Below are 18815 nucleotides of genomic sequence, written 5' to 3' on the forward strand. Positions count from 1 at the left end.
GTTACATGTTGTCGTGTAATTAACTATAGGGGGTGCATTCTTTATTACAAAACCGCAACAATATGTAGATAGGCTGAATGGTGCAATATGAAGTCTCAGCTGCTTTGTTTTTATCAATTGTAGTTTTGGGCCTTTCCTAATGTGGGCCTCTGGTTTCTGAACAGCAATTCCATTCACTGTGTTGTACCTGCACCAGTAAGGGTCTCCAAGGTGATCTATGTTGTCAAAGCCAAGTCCAGTGGCAATGCTACAATGGAGCTGCTCAGGTAGCACAATGGCATACTCAGCTGGTGATGACAGTTTATAAAGTGCTAAAGCTGTATCAATCTCTAACGTTTTGGAATATGATATTCCATGACCCGGATGCTTCAGAATTTTTTCGTTCAACATTTCCAGTAAGAGATTTAACTGAAAATGGTCAGTGTATGTATGGAGTTTTTGTGTTTACCACCACTCACATTGTATTTAAAGTCTTGGCCAATGGAATTGATGAATTTAGAAACTTCATCAGGTGTCACACTAGAATCCTCAACATTTCCATTTAACAAACACTTGAGGACGAGTGCAACAGAGGGGGGGATGCACACTGCACAGCATCAATGTTCACTTGTGATAGCTGCGGTGGCCATGAGGTCTATCCTTTAAGCTGTTGATGCCAGTTCTCAATTCAATAGCTGCGTGTTTCAAAGCTTTATTAGCATCTGAAGCGAAAACTCTTTACTTTTAATGATTTTTTAAAAATGTCCTTCAAGAAATCTTTTTTAAAAAGCTGCACATTTTCAAACGTCCATTATGTGAAAATGTAAACTTGATATAATATTACTTGAAAAATAGCATTTGGATTATTCCCCCAAGAGATACCAGTGACCTATATTGGCCCATGGACTAACCCGTTTAACGTTCATCTGAGGGATGGCACACCGGTGCTTTTGCCCTACCTGGAAAACACCAGGGTTACAGTTCATAGCTAGGCCGAGATTCAAAATCAGGTTACATAGACCTCAGGACAGTGCACACCTCTATGCCAGCCTGGTAGCTTCAAAAAAGGTTTGTTGAACATTTGATGGCAAAACCCAATTATTAAATACTGTATCTTCATATTATCATAAAGATTTGTTTAAAATTTGATGACAAATGCTGTGCGAGTGATTTGCATTGAGGAACAAAACGATTATAGTTAACCATTTTGAAATTTCCACTATCTTCTAAAATCTAAATGCTGAAAATCAAGTTAAAAGACGATTTGAAATAGATTTAGCGCCAGCAATGGCAGGTTGAAAGCGCCCGACGAGCACAACCGAGTCACTAAACGGTGCGTGGGCAAAAGGCCTCGTTTAGCATTCGCACATAATTTCAAAAGTCACGTTGTTTAAAACATAAGATTTAGTGCCGATTCAAGAAGACAGTTTGCATCGCGTGTCACGTGCCCAAATGGAATGGGGGGAAGCAGCCCCACACGTGGGTGAAAGAAAACGTGATAGACATTAAAAAAGGTTCCTTTGTTTTGTGCATTCAATTGAAACGCGATGCAAAGGTGCACCGTGGAGTGGACTTGAACTGTATGACACGAAGAACCGACACCGGAGCATCAACCATTCAAGAATTTAGTTCATGCAGGTGAGTGCTTTAGGGAAGTAGATGGTATTCATAGAATACTTACCCTGCGCAGTCAACTTGTTGTGAGCCAACACCTCTGTTTTTGAACTTTTTTTTTCCCTTTGATCCAATATGGCTGCCAGACCACGTGAGCGATGACATCATAAATTTATATTCTCTAATATAATTGTTGCATAGATCACACCCAATACATTTCAAATTGATCAGACTAAGAATTTTCCCTGTCGAATTATGACGTCATAATTATGGCACCAATGCCATCATCGTTAACAACACCTATTCCCCATATGGAGTTCTTTACAATGAGCCATGTTTCAATTTTTTCCATGCAGCGGTTTTGGAGATAGAGGTGCAACATTTTTCGGTTTTTCCAAGATGGCACCTGTACCACATGACTGATGACGTCATGATTATCATTAAAATATTCTAAAGGAGGCGGCGGTCCGATAGTGAAAATTTCATGTCCATCAGACCAACAGTTGGTGAAAACATTTTTTTATAATGATCGGATGGATAAGTGTACTTGTCGAATTATGACGTCATAACGAAGGCACCGATGACATCATTAACATATCGCATTCCCCATAGGGAGTAGGACAGTATTGCCCATGCACGAGCCAGGTCTCAATTTTTTTTCCATGGAGTGGTTTCAGAGACAGAGGTGCAAAGTTTTTCCAAGATGGTGCCTGTACCACGTGACCTATGTCGTCATAATAATCATTAAAATATTATGCAGGAGGAGGTGCTCCTTTGGTGAAAATTTCATGTCAATCGGACCAACGGTTGCCGAGAAAATGAATTTTTAAAATACACGTACGGCATACACGTACGTAAATTAATGCTTAACCCCGGTTTTCGCTTCGCGAGCGCAGGGTAACAAGATCACAGCTGATTCGATCTGTTTGCCTTTTCTGTCTGAGAAATCAGTGTCGCAGTCCTGTCACCAACCTGTCCAAACGGATGGCCGACTCGGAGTCGCTCAGCAAACAGGTTGCTTTCCTTGCAAAATCCCTGCCTCGTGCCACAGCCCCCGTGCGTGCAGGAATCCTAAGGAAATCATCACACGGGCTCTTGAATAACTTTAATGTGGAAATACAAAAACACGATCTAGATAAACGGTTTCCAAAGCCAAGACGGTAAAACTTCAAACAAAATGAAGAAACCAGAAATATAGTTGGTCATAAAAACGGCGATTCAAAGAAAAGCTTTTACAATGCAATAAAACCATCACGGGTCATTTGTCGCGTTTGAGCCTCAGTGCAAGTTCCATGTCCTTTGGTTGAATTGTCACGCGCTTGGCATGAATGGCGCAAAGATTTGCGTCTTCAAATAACCGAGTCATATATGCTTCGGCTGCCTGTGCACACAATGGGAAAGAGGTGTCACGGTGAGCACATCGATGTTTATCGATGGGTTGTGTTCTGTTAACTTTTCAAACACAATAAAAACAAGTACAGATACATTCAAAGTACACAACCCCCATGCCAAATAATTAAATATCCTCCAGCTTGCTGGGGCGCCTCTGGCACCCGACAATACCGCTGTGCAGCTTTATAGAGACTGTATTTGGAGGAAGAGGTGCACAATATTTGATTAATTGCATAATTAAAATCAATAAAAGTTGTCATAAAATATTTTCTTAATCAATTGGCTAATAGCATAACTAAACCACGAGTGCTTCATCCGAATATGCAACTTTTAGAAATTGAATTAAATAAATCATTAATAAAAAATTAAATAATTCATTAATCCAAAAATAATTAATCGATTAATTGATTAATCAATAAATCAAAAATAGCCTTTGCAGCCAAATCACTTGGTCATTGGCATGTCCAAGTATCAGCTTCCTAACAAAAGGTCCAAAGAGATAATGGCCAGAAGAGAAAGGAAATGTATCAGCACTCAATTAATCGCTAATAATTAAATAACTCATCAATTAATTGATTAATCAATAAATCAAAAATATATTTTACAGCCAAATCACATTGTCATTGGCATGTCCAAATATCAGCTTCCCAACTCAAAAGGTGCCTGAGATAATGGCCAGAAGAGAATGGAAATGTATAAGTACGTAATTAATAGCTAATAATTAAATAACTCATCAATTGATCAAAAAACCAAGAAATATCGTTTTTGAAAAAGTACTTGCTCACCATTGTGCCGAAATTTCAGCTTCCGAGCTCAAAGGGTGGCTGAGATATCGCCAGGACAAACAAGAAAGAAAACAAGTACAGATACATTCAAAGTACACCACCCCCATGCCAAATAATTAAATATCCTCCAGCTTGCTGGGGCGCCTCAGGCGCCCGGCAATACCGCCGTGCAGCTCACAGATACTGTATTTGGAGGGAGAGGTGTACAATAAATTGATTGATTAATTGTATAATTAAAATCAATAAAAGATTATCACAAAATATTTTCTTAATCAATTGGCTAATAGCATAACTAAACCACTAGTGCTTCATCCAAAGATGTATCTTTTACAAATTTAATTTAAAATGTCGTTAATAAAAAATTTATCAATCAACAAACAATTAATCGATTAAATGATTAATCAATAAATCAAAAATATCCTTGATAGCCACATCACTTGGTCACTGTAATGTCCAAATATTAGCTTCCTAGCTCAAAAGGTGCCCGAGATATTGGCCAAATGAGAAATAAAATAAATAAATGATTAATAATGAAAATAAATAAATATCATTTAAAAATTAAATTATTAATCAATTCAGTCAAAGAACACATAAACCACCACCATTTCATCAGAATCTGTAACTTGGAAAAAAATTTTTTAGTCATTAATCGAATAATTAAACAATTAATCGATTAATTGATTAATTAATAAATCAAAAATAGCCTTTGCAGCCAAATCACCTGGTCATTGGCATGTCCAAATATCAGATTCCTAACTCAAAAGGTGCCCGAGTTAATGGTCAGAAGAGAAGGGAAATTTAACAAGTACAGATACATTCAAAGTACACCGCCCCCGTGCCAAATAATTAAATATCCTACAGCGCGGCATTGGCGGGGTGCCTCCGGCGGCCGGCAATACCGCAGTGCAGCTCATAGAGGCTGCATTGGGAGGAAGAGGTGTACACTAATTGATTGATTAATTGTATAATTAAAATCAATAAAAGATTATCACAAAATCTTTTCTTAATCAATTGGCTAATAGCATAACTAAACCACTTGTGCTTCATCCGAAGATGTATCTTTTAGAAATTTAATTAAATGTCATTAATAAAAAATAAAAAAATTAATTGATTAATCAATAAATAATTAATCGATTAAATGATTAATCAGTGAATCAAAAATATCCTTGATAGCCACATCACTTGGTCGCTGTCATGTCCAAATATTAGCTTCCCAGCTCAAAAGGTGCCTGAGATATTGGCCAAATGAGAAAGAAAATAAATAAATGATTAATAATGAAAATAAATAAATAACAATCATTAAAAAATTAAATTATTAATCAATTCGGTCACAAAACACATAAACCACCACCATTTCATCAGAATCTGTAACTGAAAAAAAAAAAAAAATTTGGTAAGTAATCAAATAATTAATCGATTAATTAATAAATCAAAAATAGCCTTTGCAGCCAAATCACCTGGTCATTGGCATGTCGAAATATCAGCTTCCTAACTCAAAAGGTGCCTGAGTTAATGGTCAGAAGAGAAAGGAAATTTGATTAATTAAATAAGTACTTAATTAATCGCAAATAATTAAATAACCTCAATTAATTGATTAATCAAAAAACAAAAAATAGCGTTTTTGACAAGACTTGCTCACTATTGTGCCGAAATTTCAGCTTCCTAGCTCAAAGGATGGCTGAGATATCGCCCGGACAAACAAACAAGAAAACAAACAAGAAAGAATGGCTGGGATATCGCCCGGACAAACAAACAAGAAAGCAAGAAAACAAACAAACAAGAAAGAAAGAAAACAAGTACAGATACATTCAAAGTACACCGCTCCCATGGCAAATAATTAAATATCCTACAGCGCGGCATTGGCGGGGCGCCTCCGGCGGCCGGCAATACCGCAGTGCAGCTCATAGAGGCTGCATTGGGAGGGAGAGGTGTACACTAATTGATTGATTAATTGTATAACTAAAATCAATAAAAGATTATCACAAAATATTTTCTTAATCAATTGGCCAATAGCAAAACGAAATCACTCGTGCTTCATCCGAAGATGTATCTTTTAGAAATTTAATTAAATAAGTCATTTATAAAAAATTCAATAATGAATCGATTAATCAATAAATAATTAATCGATTAATCAATAAATAATTAATCGATTAAATGATTAATCAAAAATATCCTTGATAGCCACATCATTTGGTCACTGTCATGTCCAAATATTAGCTTCCCAGGTCAAAAGGTGCCTTAGATATTGGCCAAATGAGAAAGAAAATAAATAAATGATTAATAATGAAAATAAATAAATAATAATCATTAAAAATTAAATTATTAATCAATTTGGTCATAGAACACATAAACCACCACCATTTCATCAGAATCTGCAACTTAAGAAAAAAAATTTTTTAGACATTAATCGAATAATTAAATAATTAATCGATTAATTAATAAATCAAAAATAGCCTATGCAGCCAAATCACCTGGTCATTGGCATGTCCAAATATCAGCTTCCTAACTCAAAAGGTGCCTGAGTTAATGGTCAGAAGAGAAAGGAAATTTGATTAATTAAATAAGTACTTAATTAATCGCTAATTAAATAACTCCTCAATTAATTGATTAATCAAAAAACAAAAAATAGCGTTTTTGACAAATGACTTGCTCACTATTGTGCCGAAATTTCAGCTTCCTAGCTCAAAGGATGGCTGAGATATCGCCTGGACAAACAAACAAGAAAACAAGTACACATACATTCAAAGTACACCGCCCCCATGCCAAATAATTAAATATCCTACAGCGCGGCATTGCCGGGGTGCCTCTGGCGCCCGGCAATACCGCAGTGCAGCTCATTGAGGCTGCATTGGGAGGGAGAGGTGGACACTAACTGATTGATTCATTGTATAATTAAAATCAATAAAAGATTATCACAAATTATTTTCTTAATCAATTGGCTAATAGCATAACTAAACCACTCGTGCTTCATCCGAAGTTGTATCTTTTAGAAATTTAATTAAATAAGTCATTAATAAAAAATCAAATAATTAATTGATTCAACAATAAATAATTAATCGATTAAATGATTAATCAATAAATCAAAAATATCCTTGATAGCCACATTACTTGGTCACTGTCATGTCCAAATATTAGCTTCCCAGCTCAAAAGGTGCCTGAGATATTGGCGAAATGAGAAAGAAAATAAATAAATGATTAATAATGAAAATAAATAAATAATAATCATTAAAAAATTAAATTATTAATCAATTCGGTCACAGAACACATAAACCACCACCATTTCATCAGAATCTGTAACTGAATTTATTTTATTTTTTTTAGTAATTTTTCGAATAATTCAATAATTAATTGATGAATCAATAAATCAAAAATATCCTTGATAGCCACATCACTTGGTCACTCATGTCCAAATATTAGCTTCCGATCTCAAAAGGTGCCTGAGATATTGGCCAAATGACAAAGAAAATAAATAAATGATTAATAATGAAAATAAATAAATAAATAATCATAAAAAATTTAATTATTAATCAATTCGGTCAGAGAACACATAAACCACCACCATTTCATCAGAATCTGTAACTAAAAAAAAAAAAAAATTGTCATTAATCGAATAATTAAATAATTAATCGATTAATTGATTGATTTATTAATAAATCAAAAATAGCCTTCGCAGCCAAATCACCTGGTCATCGGCATGTCCAAATATCAGCTTCCGAACTCAAAAGGTGCCTGAGTTAATGGTCAGAAGAGAAAGGAAATTTGATCAATTAAATAAGTACTTAATTAATCGCTAATAATTAAATAACTCAATTAATTGATTATTCAAAAAACAAAAAATAGCGTTTTTGACAAAGGACTTGCTCACTACTGTGCCGAAATTTCAGCTTCCTAGCTCAAAAGATGGCTGAGATATCGTCCGGACAAACAAACAAACAAACAAGAAAGAAAACAAACAAACAGAGTGAAAACTGAGTACTCCCTTTCAGCGTGCGTCACTGCCGAGCCCCCTTCGGTGCCCAGCAATGACGATTTGCAATGCCTGGAGATGGCATAGGAAAGGAGTGGTGTACAACAAACAAACAACCAGAGTGAAAATTGAGTACTCCCTTTCAGCGTGCGTCATTGCCGAGCCCCTTCGGTGCCCGGCAATGACGATATGCAGCACCTGGGGATGGCATAGGAAAGGTGCGGTGTACAACAAACGAGTACAGATACATTCAAAGTACACCGCCCCCTCGCCAAATAATAAAATATCCTACAGCGCGGCATTGCCGGGGCACCTCAGGCGCCCAGCAATACCGCAGTGCAGCTCATAGAGGCTGCATTGGGAGGGAGAGGTGTACACCAATTGATCGATTAATTGTATAATTAAAATCAATAAAAGAATATCACAAAATATTTTCTTAATCAATTGGTTAATCGCATAACTAAACCACGAGTGCTTCATCCGAAGATGTATCTTTTAGAAATTTAATGAAATAAGTCATTAATAAAAAATTAATCGATTAAATGATTAATCAATAAATCAAAAATATCCTTGATAGCCACATCACTTGGTCACTGTCATGTCCAAATATTAGCTTCCCAGCTCAAAATGTGCCTGAGATATTGGCCAAATGAGAAAGAAAATAAATAAATGATTAATAATGAAAATTAATAAATAATAATCATTAAAAAAATTAAATGATTAATCAATTCGGTCACAGAACACATAAACCACCACCATTTCATCAGAATGTATAACTGAAAATTTTTTTTTTTTTTTAGTAATTAATCGAATAATTAAATAATTAATCGATTAATTCATTAATCAATAAATCAAAAATATCCTCGACAGCCACATCACTTGGTCACTCATGTCCAAATATTAGCTTCCGAGCTCAAAAGGTGCCTGAGATATTGGCCAAATGAGAAAGAAAATAAATAAATGATTAATAATGAAAATAAATAAATAATAATCATTAAAAAATAAAATTATTAATCAATTCGGTCACAGAACACACAAACCACCACCATTTCATCAGAATCTGTAACTGATTTTTTTTTTTTGTGTAATGAATCGAATAATTAAATAATTAATCGATTAACTGATTAATTGATTTATTAATAAATCAAAAATAGCCTATGCAGCCAAATCACCTGGTCATTGGCATGTTCAAATATCAGCGTCCTAACTCAAAAGGTGCCTGAGTTAATGGTCAGAAGAGAAAGGAAATTTGATTAATTAAATAAGTACTTAATTAATCGCTAATAATTAAACAACTTCAATTAATTGATAAATAAAAAAACAAAAAATAGCGTTTTTGACAAAGGACTTGCTCACTATTGTGCCGAAATTTCAGCTTCCGAGCTCAAAGGATGGCTGAGATATCGCCCAGACAAACAAACAAACAAACAAGTACAGATACATTCAAAGTACACCGCCCCCTTGCCAAATAATTAAATATCCTACAACGCGGCATTGCCGGGGCGCCTCTGGCAATACCGCAGTGCAGCTCATAGAGCCTGCATTGGGAGGGAGAGGTGTACGCTAATTGATCAATTAATTGTATAATTAAAATCAATAAAAGATTATCACAAAATATTTTCTTAATCAATTGGCTAATAGCATAACTAAACCACTCGTGCTTAATACGAAGACCTATCTTTTAGAAATTTAATTAAATAAGTCATGAATAAAAAATTAATTAATTAATTGATTAATCGATAAATAATTAATCAATTAATCAATAAATAATTAAGCGATTAAATGATTAATCAATAAATCAAAAATATCCTTGATAGCCACATCACTTGGTCACTCATGTCCAAATATTAGCTTCCCAGCTCAAAATGTGCCTGAGATATTTACCAAATGAGAGAAAATAAATGAATGATTAATAATGAAAATAAATAAATAATGATCATAAAAAAATTAAATTATTAATCAATTCGGTCAGAGAACACATAAACCACCACCATTTCATCAGAATCTGTAACTTAAAAAAAAAAAAAAAAATTGCCATTAATCGAATAATTAAATAATTAATCGATTAATTTATTAATTAATAAATCAAAAATAGCCTTTGCAGCCAAATCACCTGGTCATTGGCATGTCCAAATATTAGCTTCCCAGCTCAAAATGTGCCTGAGATATTGGCCAAATGAGAAAGAAAATAAATAAATGATTAATAATGAAAATAAATAAATAATAATCATTAAAAAATTAAATTATTAATCAATTCTGTCACAGAACACATATACCACTACCATTTCATCAGAATCTGTAAATGAAATTAATAAATTAATTTTTCGTAATTAATCGAATAATTAAATAATTAATCGATTAATTGATTGATCAATAAATCAAAAATATCCTTGATAGCCACATCACTTGGTCACTCATGTCCAAATATTAGCTTCCGAGCTCAAAAGGTGCCCGGGATATTGGCCAAATGAGAAAGAAAATAAATAAATGATTAATAATGAAAAAAAAAAAAAATCATAAAAATATCAAATTATTAATCAATTCGGTCAGAGAACACATAAACCACCACCATTTCATAAGAATCTGTAACTTTAAAAAAGAATTTTTTAGCCATTAATCGAATCATTAAATAATTAATCCATTAATTGATTAATTAATAAATCAAAAATAGCGTTTGCAGCCAAATCACCTGGTCATTGGCATGTCCAAATATCAGCTTCCTAACTCAAAAGGTGCCTGAGATATTGGCCAAATGAGAAAGAAAATAAATAAATGATTAATAATGAAAATAAATAAATAATAATCATTACAAAATTTAATTATCAATCAATTCGGTCACAGAACACATAAACCACCACCATTTCATCAGAATCTAACTGGGGGGAAAAATTTTTTTTTAGTAATTCATCGAATAGTTAAATAATTAATCGATTCATTGATTAATTGATGAATCAATAAATCAAAAATATCCTTGATAGCCACATCACTTGGTCACTCATGTCCAAATATTAGCTTCTGAGCTCAAAAGGTGCCTGAGATATTGGCCAAATGAGAAAGAAGATAAATAAATGATTAATAATGAAAATAAATAAATAATAATCATTAAAAAATTAAATTATTAATCAATTCTGTCACAGAACACATATACCACTACCATTTCATCAGAATCTGTAACTGAAATAAATAAATTAATTTTTCGTAATTAATCGAATAATTAAATAATTAATCGATTAATTGATTAATTGATTGATCAATAAATCAAAAATATCCTTGATAGCCACATCACTTGGTCACTCATGTCCAAATATTAGCTTCCGAGCTCAAAAGGTGCCCGGGATATTGGCCAAATGAGAAAGAAAATAAATAAATGATTAATAATGAAAAAAAAAAAAAATCATAAAAAAATTAAATTATTAATCAATTCGGTCAGAGAACACATAAACCACCACCATTTCATAAGAATCTGTAACTTTAAAAAAGAATTTTTTAGCCATTAATCGAATCATTAAATAATTAATCCATTAATTGATTAATTAATAAATCAAAAATAGCGTTTGCAGCCAAATCACCTGGTCATTGGCATGTCCAAATATCAGCTTCCTAACTCAAAAGGTGCCTGAGATATTGGCCAAATGAGAAAGAAAATAAATAAATGATTAATAATGAAAATAAATAAATAATAATCATTAAAAAATTAAATTATCAATCAATTCGGTCACAGAACACATAACCCACCACCATTTCATCAGAATCTAACTGGGGGGAAAAATTTTTTTTTAGTAATTCATCGAATAGTTAAATAATTAATCGATTCATTGATTAATTGATGAATCAATAAATCAAAAATATCCTTGATAGCCACATCACTTGGTCACTCATGTCCAAATATTAGCTTCTGAGCTCAAAAGGTGCCTGAGATATTGGCCAAATGAGAAAGAAGATAAATAAATGATTAATAATGAAAATAAATAAATAATAATCATAAAAAAAATTAAATTATTAATCAATTCGGTCAGAGAACACATAAACCACCACCATTTCATCAGAATCTGTAACTTAAAAAAAAATAAAAAAATTGTCAATCAAATAATTAAATAATTAATCGATTAATTGATTAATTAATAAATCAAAAATATCCTTTGCAGCCAAATCACCTGGTCATTGGCATGTCCAAATATCAGCTTCCTAACTCAAAAGGTGCCTGAGTTAATGGTCAGAAGAGAAAGGAAATTTGATTAATTAAATAAGTACTTAATTAATCGCTAATAATTAAATAACTCCTCAATTTATTGATTAATCAAAAAAAAAAAATACCGTTTTTGACAAAGGACTTGCTCACTATTGTGCCGAAATTTCAGCTTCCTAGCTCAAAGGATGGCTGAGATATCGTCCGGACAAACAAACAAGAAAGAAAACAAACAAGAAAGAAAGAAAACAAGTACACATACATTCAAAGTACACCGCCCCCATGCCAAATAATGAAATATCCTACAGCGCGGCATTGCCGGGGCGCCTCCGGCGCCCGGCAATACCGCAGTGCACCTCATAGAGGCTGCATTGGGAGGAAGAGGTGTTCGCTAATTGATTGATTAATTGTATAATTAAAATCAATAAAAGATTATCACAAAATATTTTCTTAATCAATTGGCTAATAGCATAACTAAACCAGTAGTGCTTCATCCCAAGACCTATCTTTTAGAAATTTTATTAAATGTCATTAATAAAAAATTAAATAATTAATTGATTAATCAATAAATAATTAATCAATTAATCAATAAATAATTAAGCAATTAAATGATTAATCAATAAATCAAAAATATCCTTGATAGCCACATCACTTGGTCACTCATGTCCAAATATTAGCTTCCCAGCTCAAAAGGTGCCTGAGATATTGGCCAAATGAGAAAGAAAATAAATAAATGATTAATAATGAAAATAAATAAATAATAATCATAAAAAAATTAAATTATTAATCAATTTGGTCAGAGAACACATAAACTACCACTATTTCATCAGAATCTGTAACGTAAAAAAAAAAAAAATTCTTGTCATTAATCGAATAATTAAATAATTAATCGATTAATTGATTAATTAATAAATCAAAAATAGCATTTGCAGCCAAATCACCTGGTCATTGGCATGTCCAAATATCAGCTTCCTAACTCAAAAGGTGCCTGAGTTAATGGTCAGAAGAGAAAGGAAATTTAATTAATTAAATAAGTACTTCATTAAACGCTAATAATTAAATAACTCCTCAATTAATTGATTAATCAAAAAACAAAAAATACCGTTTTTGACAAAGGACTTGCTCACTATTGTGCCGAAATTTCAGCTTCTTAGCTTGAAGGATGGCTGAGATATCGCCCGGACAACCAAGAAAACAAACAAACAAACAAACAAACAAACAAACAAGAAACCAGAGTGAAAACTGAGTACTCTCTTTCAGCGTGCGTCACTGCCGAGCCCCCTTTGGTGCCCGGCAATGACGATTTGCAATGCCTGGAGATGGCATAGGAAAGGAGCGGTGTACAACAAGTACACATACATTCAAAGTACACCGCCCCCATGCCAAATAATTAAATATCCTACAGAGCGGCATTGCCGGGGCGCCTCCGGCGCCCGTCAATACCGCAGTGCAGCTCATTGAGGCTGCATTGGGAGGGAGAGGTGTACACTAATTGATTGATTAATTTTATAATTAAAATCAATAAAAGATTATCACAAAATATTTTCTTAATCAATTGGCTAATAGCATACCTAAAGCACTAGTGCTTCATCCGAAGATGTATCTTTTAGAAATTTAATTAAATAAGTCATTTATAAAAAATTAAATAATTAATTGATTACTCAATAAATAATTAATCGATTAATCAATAAATACTTAATAGATGAAATGATTAATCAATAAATCAAAAATATCCTTGATAGCCACATCACTTGGTCACTCATGTCCAAATATTAGCTTCCCAGCTCAAAAGGTGCCTGAGATATTGGCCAAATGAGAAAGAAAATAAATAAATGATTAATAATGAAAATAAATAAATAATAATCATAAAAAAATTAAATTATTAATCAATTTGGTCAGAGAACACATAAACTACCACTATTTCATCAGAATCTGTAACTTTAAAAAAAAAATTTTTTTTGTCATTAATCGAATAATTAAATAATTAATCGATTAATTGATTAATTAATAAATCAAAAATATCCTTTGCAGCCAAATCACCTGGTCATTGGCATGTCCAAATATCAGCTTCCTAACTCAAAAGGTGCCTGAGTTAATAATGGTCAGAAGAGAAATGAAATTTAATTAATTAAATAAGTACTTAATTAAACGCTAATAATTAAATAACTCCTCAATTAATTGATTATTCAAAAAACAAAAAATACCGTATTTGACAAAGGACTTGCTCACTACTGTGCCGAAATTTCAGCTTCCTAGCTCAAAGGATGGCTGAGATATCGTCCGGACAACCAAGAAAGAAAACAAACAAGAAAACAAGTACACATACATTCAAAGTACACCGCCCCATGCCAAATAATTAAATATGCTGCAGCGCGGCATTGCCGGGGCGCCTCCGGCGCCCGGCAATACCGCAGTGCAGCTCATTGAGGCTGCATTGGGAGGGAGAGGTGTACACTAATTGATTGATTAATTGTATAATTAAAATCAATAAAAGATTATCACAAAATATTTTCATAATCAATTGGCTAATCGCATAACTAAACCACTAGTGCTTCATCCGAAGATGTATCTTTTAGAAATTTAATTAAATAAGTCATTTATAAAAAATTAAATAATTAATTGATTACTCAATAAATAATTAATCGATTAATCAATAAATAATTAATAGATGAAATGATTAATCAATAAATCAAAAATATCCTTGATAGCCACATCACTTGGTCACTTATGTCCAAATATTAGCTTCCCAGCTCAAAAGGTGCCTGAGATATTGGCCAAATGAGAAAGAAAATAAATAAATGATTAATAATGAAAATAAATAAATAATAATCATAAAAAAATTAAATTGGTAATCAATTTGGTCAGAGAACACATAAACTACCACTATTTCATCAGAATCTGTAACTTTAAAAAAAAAATTTTTTGGGTCATTAATCGAATAATTAAATAATTAATCGATTAATTGATTAATTAATAAATCAAAAATATCCTTTGCAGCCAAATCACCTGGTCATTGGCATGTCCAAATATCAGCTTCCTAACTCAAAAGGTGCCTGAGTTAATAATGGTCAGAAGAGAAATGAAATTTAATTAATTAAATAAGTACTTAATTAAACGCTAATAATTAAATAACTCCTCAATTAATTGATTATTCAAAAAACAAAAAATACCGTATTTGACAAAGGACTTGCTCACGACTGTGCCGAAATTTCAGCTTCCTAGCTCAAAGGATGGCTGAGATATCGTCCGGACAACCAAGAAAGAAAACAAACAAGTACACATACATTCAAAGTACACCGCCCCATGCCAAATAATTAAATATGCTGCAGCGCGGCATTGCCGGGGCGCCTCCGGCGCCCGGCAATACCGCAGTGCAGCTCATTGAGGCTGCATTGGGAGGGAGAGGTGTACACTAATTGATTGATTAATTGTATAATTAAAATCAATAAAAGATTATCACAAAATATTTTCATAATCAATTGGCTAATCGCATAACTAAACCAGTAGTGCTTCATCCGAAGATGTATCTTTTAGAAATTTAATTAAATAAGTCATTTATAAAAAATTAAATAATTAATTGATTACTCAATAAATAATTAATCGATTAATCAATAAATACTTAATAGATGAAATGATTAATCAATAAATCAAAAATATCCTTGATAGCCACATCACTTGGTCACTCATGTCCAAATATTAGCTTCCCAGCTCAAAAGGTGCCTGAGATATTGGCCAAATGAGAAAGAAAATAAATAAATGATTAATAATGAAAATAAATAAATAATAATCATAAAAAAATTAAATTATTAATCAATTTGGTCAGAGAACACATAAACTACCACTATTTCATCAGAATCTGTAACTTAAAAAAAAAAAATTTTTTTGTCATTAATCGAATAATTAAATAATTAATCGATTAATTGATTAATTAATAAATCAAAAATATCCTTTGCAGCCAAATCACCTGGTCATTGGCATGTCCAAATATCAGCTTCCTAACTCAAAAGGTGCCTGAGTTAATAATGGTCAGAAGATAAATGAAATTTAATTAATTAAATAAGTACTTAATTAAACGCTAATAATTAAATAACTCCTCAATTAATTGATTATTCAAAAAACAAAAAATACCGTATTTGACAAAGGACTTGCTCACTATTGTGCCGAAATTTCAGCTTCCTAGCTCAAAGGATGGCTGAGATATCGTCCGGACAACCAAGAAAGAAAACAAACAAACAAGAAAGAAAACAAGAAAACAAACAAGAAACCAGAGTGAAAACTGAGTACTCTCTTTCAGCGTGCGTCACTGCCGAGCCCCCTTTGGTGCCCGGCAATGACGATTTGCAATGCCTGGAGATGGCATAGGAAAGGAGCGGTGTACAACAAACAAGAAACCAGAGTGAAAACTGAGTACTCTCTTTCAGCGTGCGTCACTGCCGAGCCCCCTTTGGTGCCCGGCAATGACGATTTGCAATGCCTGGAGATGGCATAGGAAAGGAGCGGTGTACAACAACCAAGAAAACAAACAAACAAGAAACCAGAGTGAAAACTGAGTACTCTCTTTCAGCGTGCGTCACTGCCGAGCCCCCTTCGGTGCCCAGCAATGACGATTTGCAATGCCTGGAGATGGCATAGGAAAGGAGCGGTGTACAATAATCATAAAAAAATTAAATTGGTAATCAATTTGGTCAGAGAACACATAAACTACCACTATTTCATCAGAATCTGTAACTTAAAAAAAAAATTTTTTTGGGTCATTAATCGAATAATTAAATAATTAATCGATTAATTGATTAATTAATAAATCAAAAATATCCTTTGCAGCCAAATCACCTGGTCATTGGCATGTCCAAATATCAGCTTCCTAACTCAAAAGGTGCCTGAGTTAATAATGGTCAGAAGAGAAATGAAATTTAATTAATTAAATAAGTACTTAATTAAACGCTAATAATTAAATAACTCCTCAATTAATTGATTATTCAAAAAAGAAAAAATACCGTATTTGACAAAGGACTTGCTCACGACTGTGCCGAAATTTCAGCTTCCTAGCTCAAAGGATGGCTGAGATATCGTCCGGACAACCAAGAAAGAAAACAAATAAGTCATTTATAAAAAATTAAATAATTAATTGATTACTCAATAAATAATTAATCGATTAATCAATAAATACTTAATAGATGAAATGATTAATCAATAAATCAAAAATATCCTTGATAGCCACATCACTTGGTCACTCATGTCCAAATATTAGCTTCCCAGCTCAAAAGGTGCCTGAGATATTGGCCAAATGAGAAAGAAAATAAATAAATGATTAATAATGAAAATAAATAAATAATAATCATAAAAAAATTAAATTATTAATCAATTTGGTCAGAGAACACATAAACTACCACTATTTCATCAGAATCTGTAACTTAAAAAAAAAAAAATTTTTTGTCATTAATCGAATAATTAAATAATTAATCGATTAATTGATTAATTAATAAATCAAAAATATCCTTTGCAGCCAAATCACCTGGTCATTGGCATGTCCAAATATCAGCTTCCTAACTCAAAAGGTGCCTGAGTTAATAATGGTCAGAAGAGAAATGAAATTTAATTAATTAAATAAGTACTTAATTAAACGCTAATAATTAAATAACTCCTCAATTAATTGATTATTCAAAAAACAAAAAATACCGTATTTGACAAAGGACTTGCTCACTACTGTGCCGAAATTTCAGCTTCCTAGCTCAAAGGATGGCTGAGATATCGTCCGGACAACCAAGAAAGAAAACAAACAAGTACACATACATTCAAAGTACACCGCCCCATGCCAAATAATTAAATATGCTGCAGCGCGGCATTGCCGGGGCGCCTCCGGCGCCCGGCAATACCGCAGTGCAGCTCATTGAGGCTGCATTGGGAGGGAGAGGTGTACACTAATTGATTGATTAATTGTATAATTAAAATCAATAAAAGATTATCACAAAATATTTTCATAATCAATTGGCTAATCGCATAACTAAACCAGTAGTGCTTCATCCGAAGATGTATCTTTTAGAAATTTAATTAAATAAGTCATTTATAAAAAATTAAATAATTAATTGATTACTCAATAAATAATTAATCGATTAATCAATAAATACTTAATAGATGAAATGATTAATCAATAAATCAAAAATATCCTTGATAGCCACATCACTTGGTCACTCATGTCCAAATATTAGCTTCCCAGCTCAAAAGGTGCCTGAGATATTGGCCAAATGAGAAAGAAAATAAATAAATGATTAATAATGAAAATAAATAAATAATAATCATAAAAAAATTAAATTATTAATCAATTTGGTCAGAGAACACATAAACTACCACTATTTCATCAGAATCTGTAACTTAAAAAAAAAAAAATTTTTTGTCATTAATCGAATAATTAAATAATTAATCGATTAATTGATTAATTAATAAATCAAAAATATCCTTTGCAGCCAAATCACCTGGTCATTGGCATGTCCAAATATCAGCTTCCTAACTCAAAAGGTGCCTGAGTTAATAATGGTCAGAAGATAAATGAAATTTAATTAATTAAATAAGTACTTAATTAAACGCTAATAATTAAATAACTCCTCAATTAATTGATTATTCAAAAAACAAAAAATACCGTATTTGACAAAGGACTTGCTCACTACTGTGCCGAAATTTCAGCTTCCTAGCTCAAAGGATGGCTGAGATATCGTCCGGACAACCAAGAAAACAAACAAGAAACCAGAGTGAAAACTGAGTACTCTCTTTCAGCGTGCGTCACTGCCGAGCCCCCTTCGGTGCCCGGCAATGACGATTTGCAATGCCTGGAGGTGGCATAGGAAAGGAGCGGTGTACAACAAACAAGAAACCAAGAAAACAAACAAACAAGAAACCA

At 32.6% G+C, this 18815-nt stretch overlaps 1 protein-coding gene across 6 annotated transcripts in view; it reads right to left on the reverse strand.

Moving 5' to 3' along the window:
- Positions 1-18815, reverse strand: part of LOC137432934 (histone H3) — an 83264-nt gene that overhangs the window by 8968 nt on the left and 55481 nt on the right. For 2 of the 6 annotated variants that reach the window (XM_068125262.2, XM_078783747.1), the window contains exon 4: positions 2684-2974. In XM_068125262.2, coding sequence (XP_067981363.2) covers positions 2852-2974 — 123 coding nt within the window. In that variant the 3' untranslated portion in view covers positions 2684-2851. The other 4 variants (XM_078783746.1, XM_068125256.2, XM_068125263.2 and 1 more) reach the window with 4 other exon arrangements.

Source organism: Myxine glutinosa, chromosome 8 (genome assembly GCF_964187855.1).
Source record: "Myxine glutinosa chromosome 8, kmMyxGlut1.1, whole genome shotgun sequence".
Taxonomy (NCBI): domain Eukaryota; kingdom Metazoa; phylum Chordata; class Myxini; order Myxiniformes; family Myxinidae; genus Myxine; species Myxine glutinosa.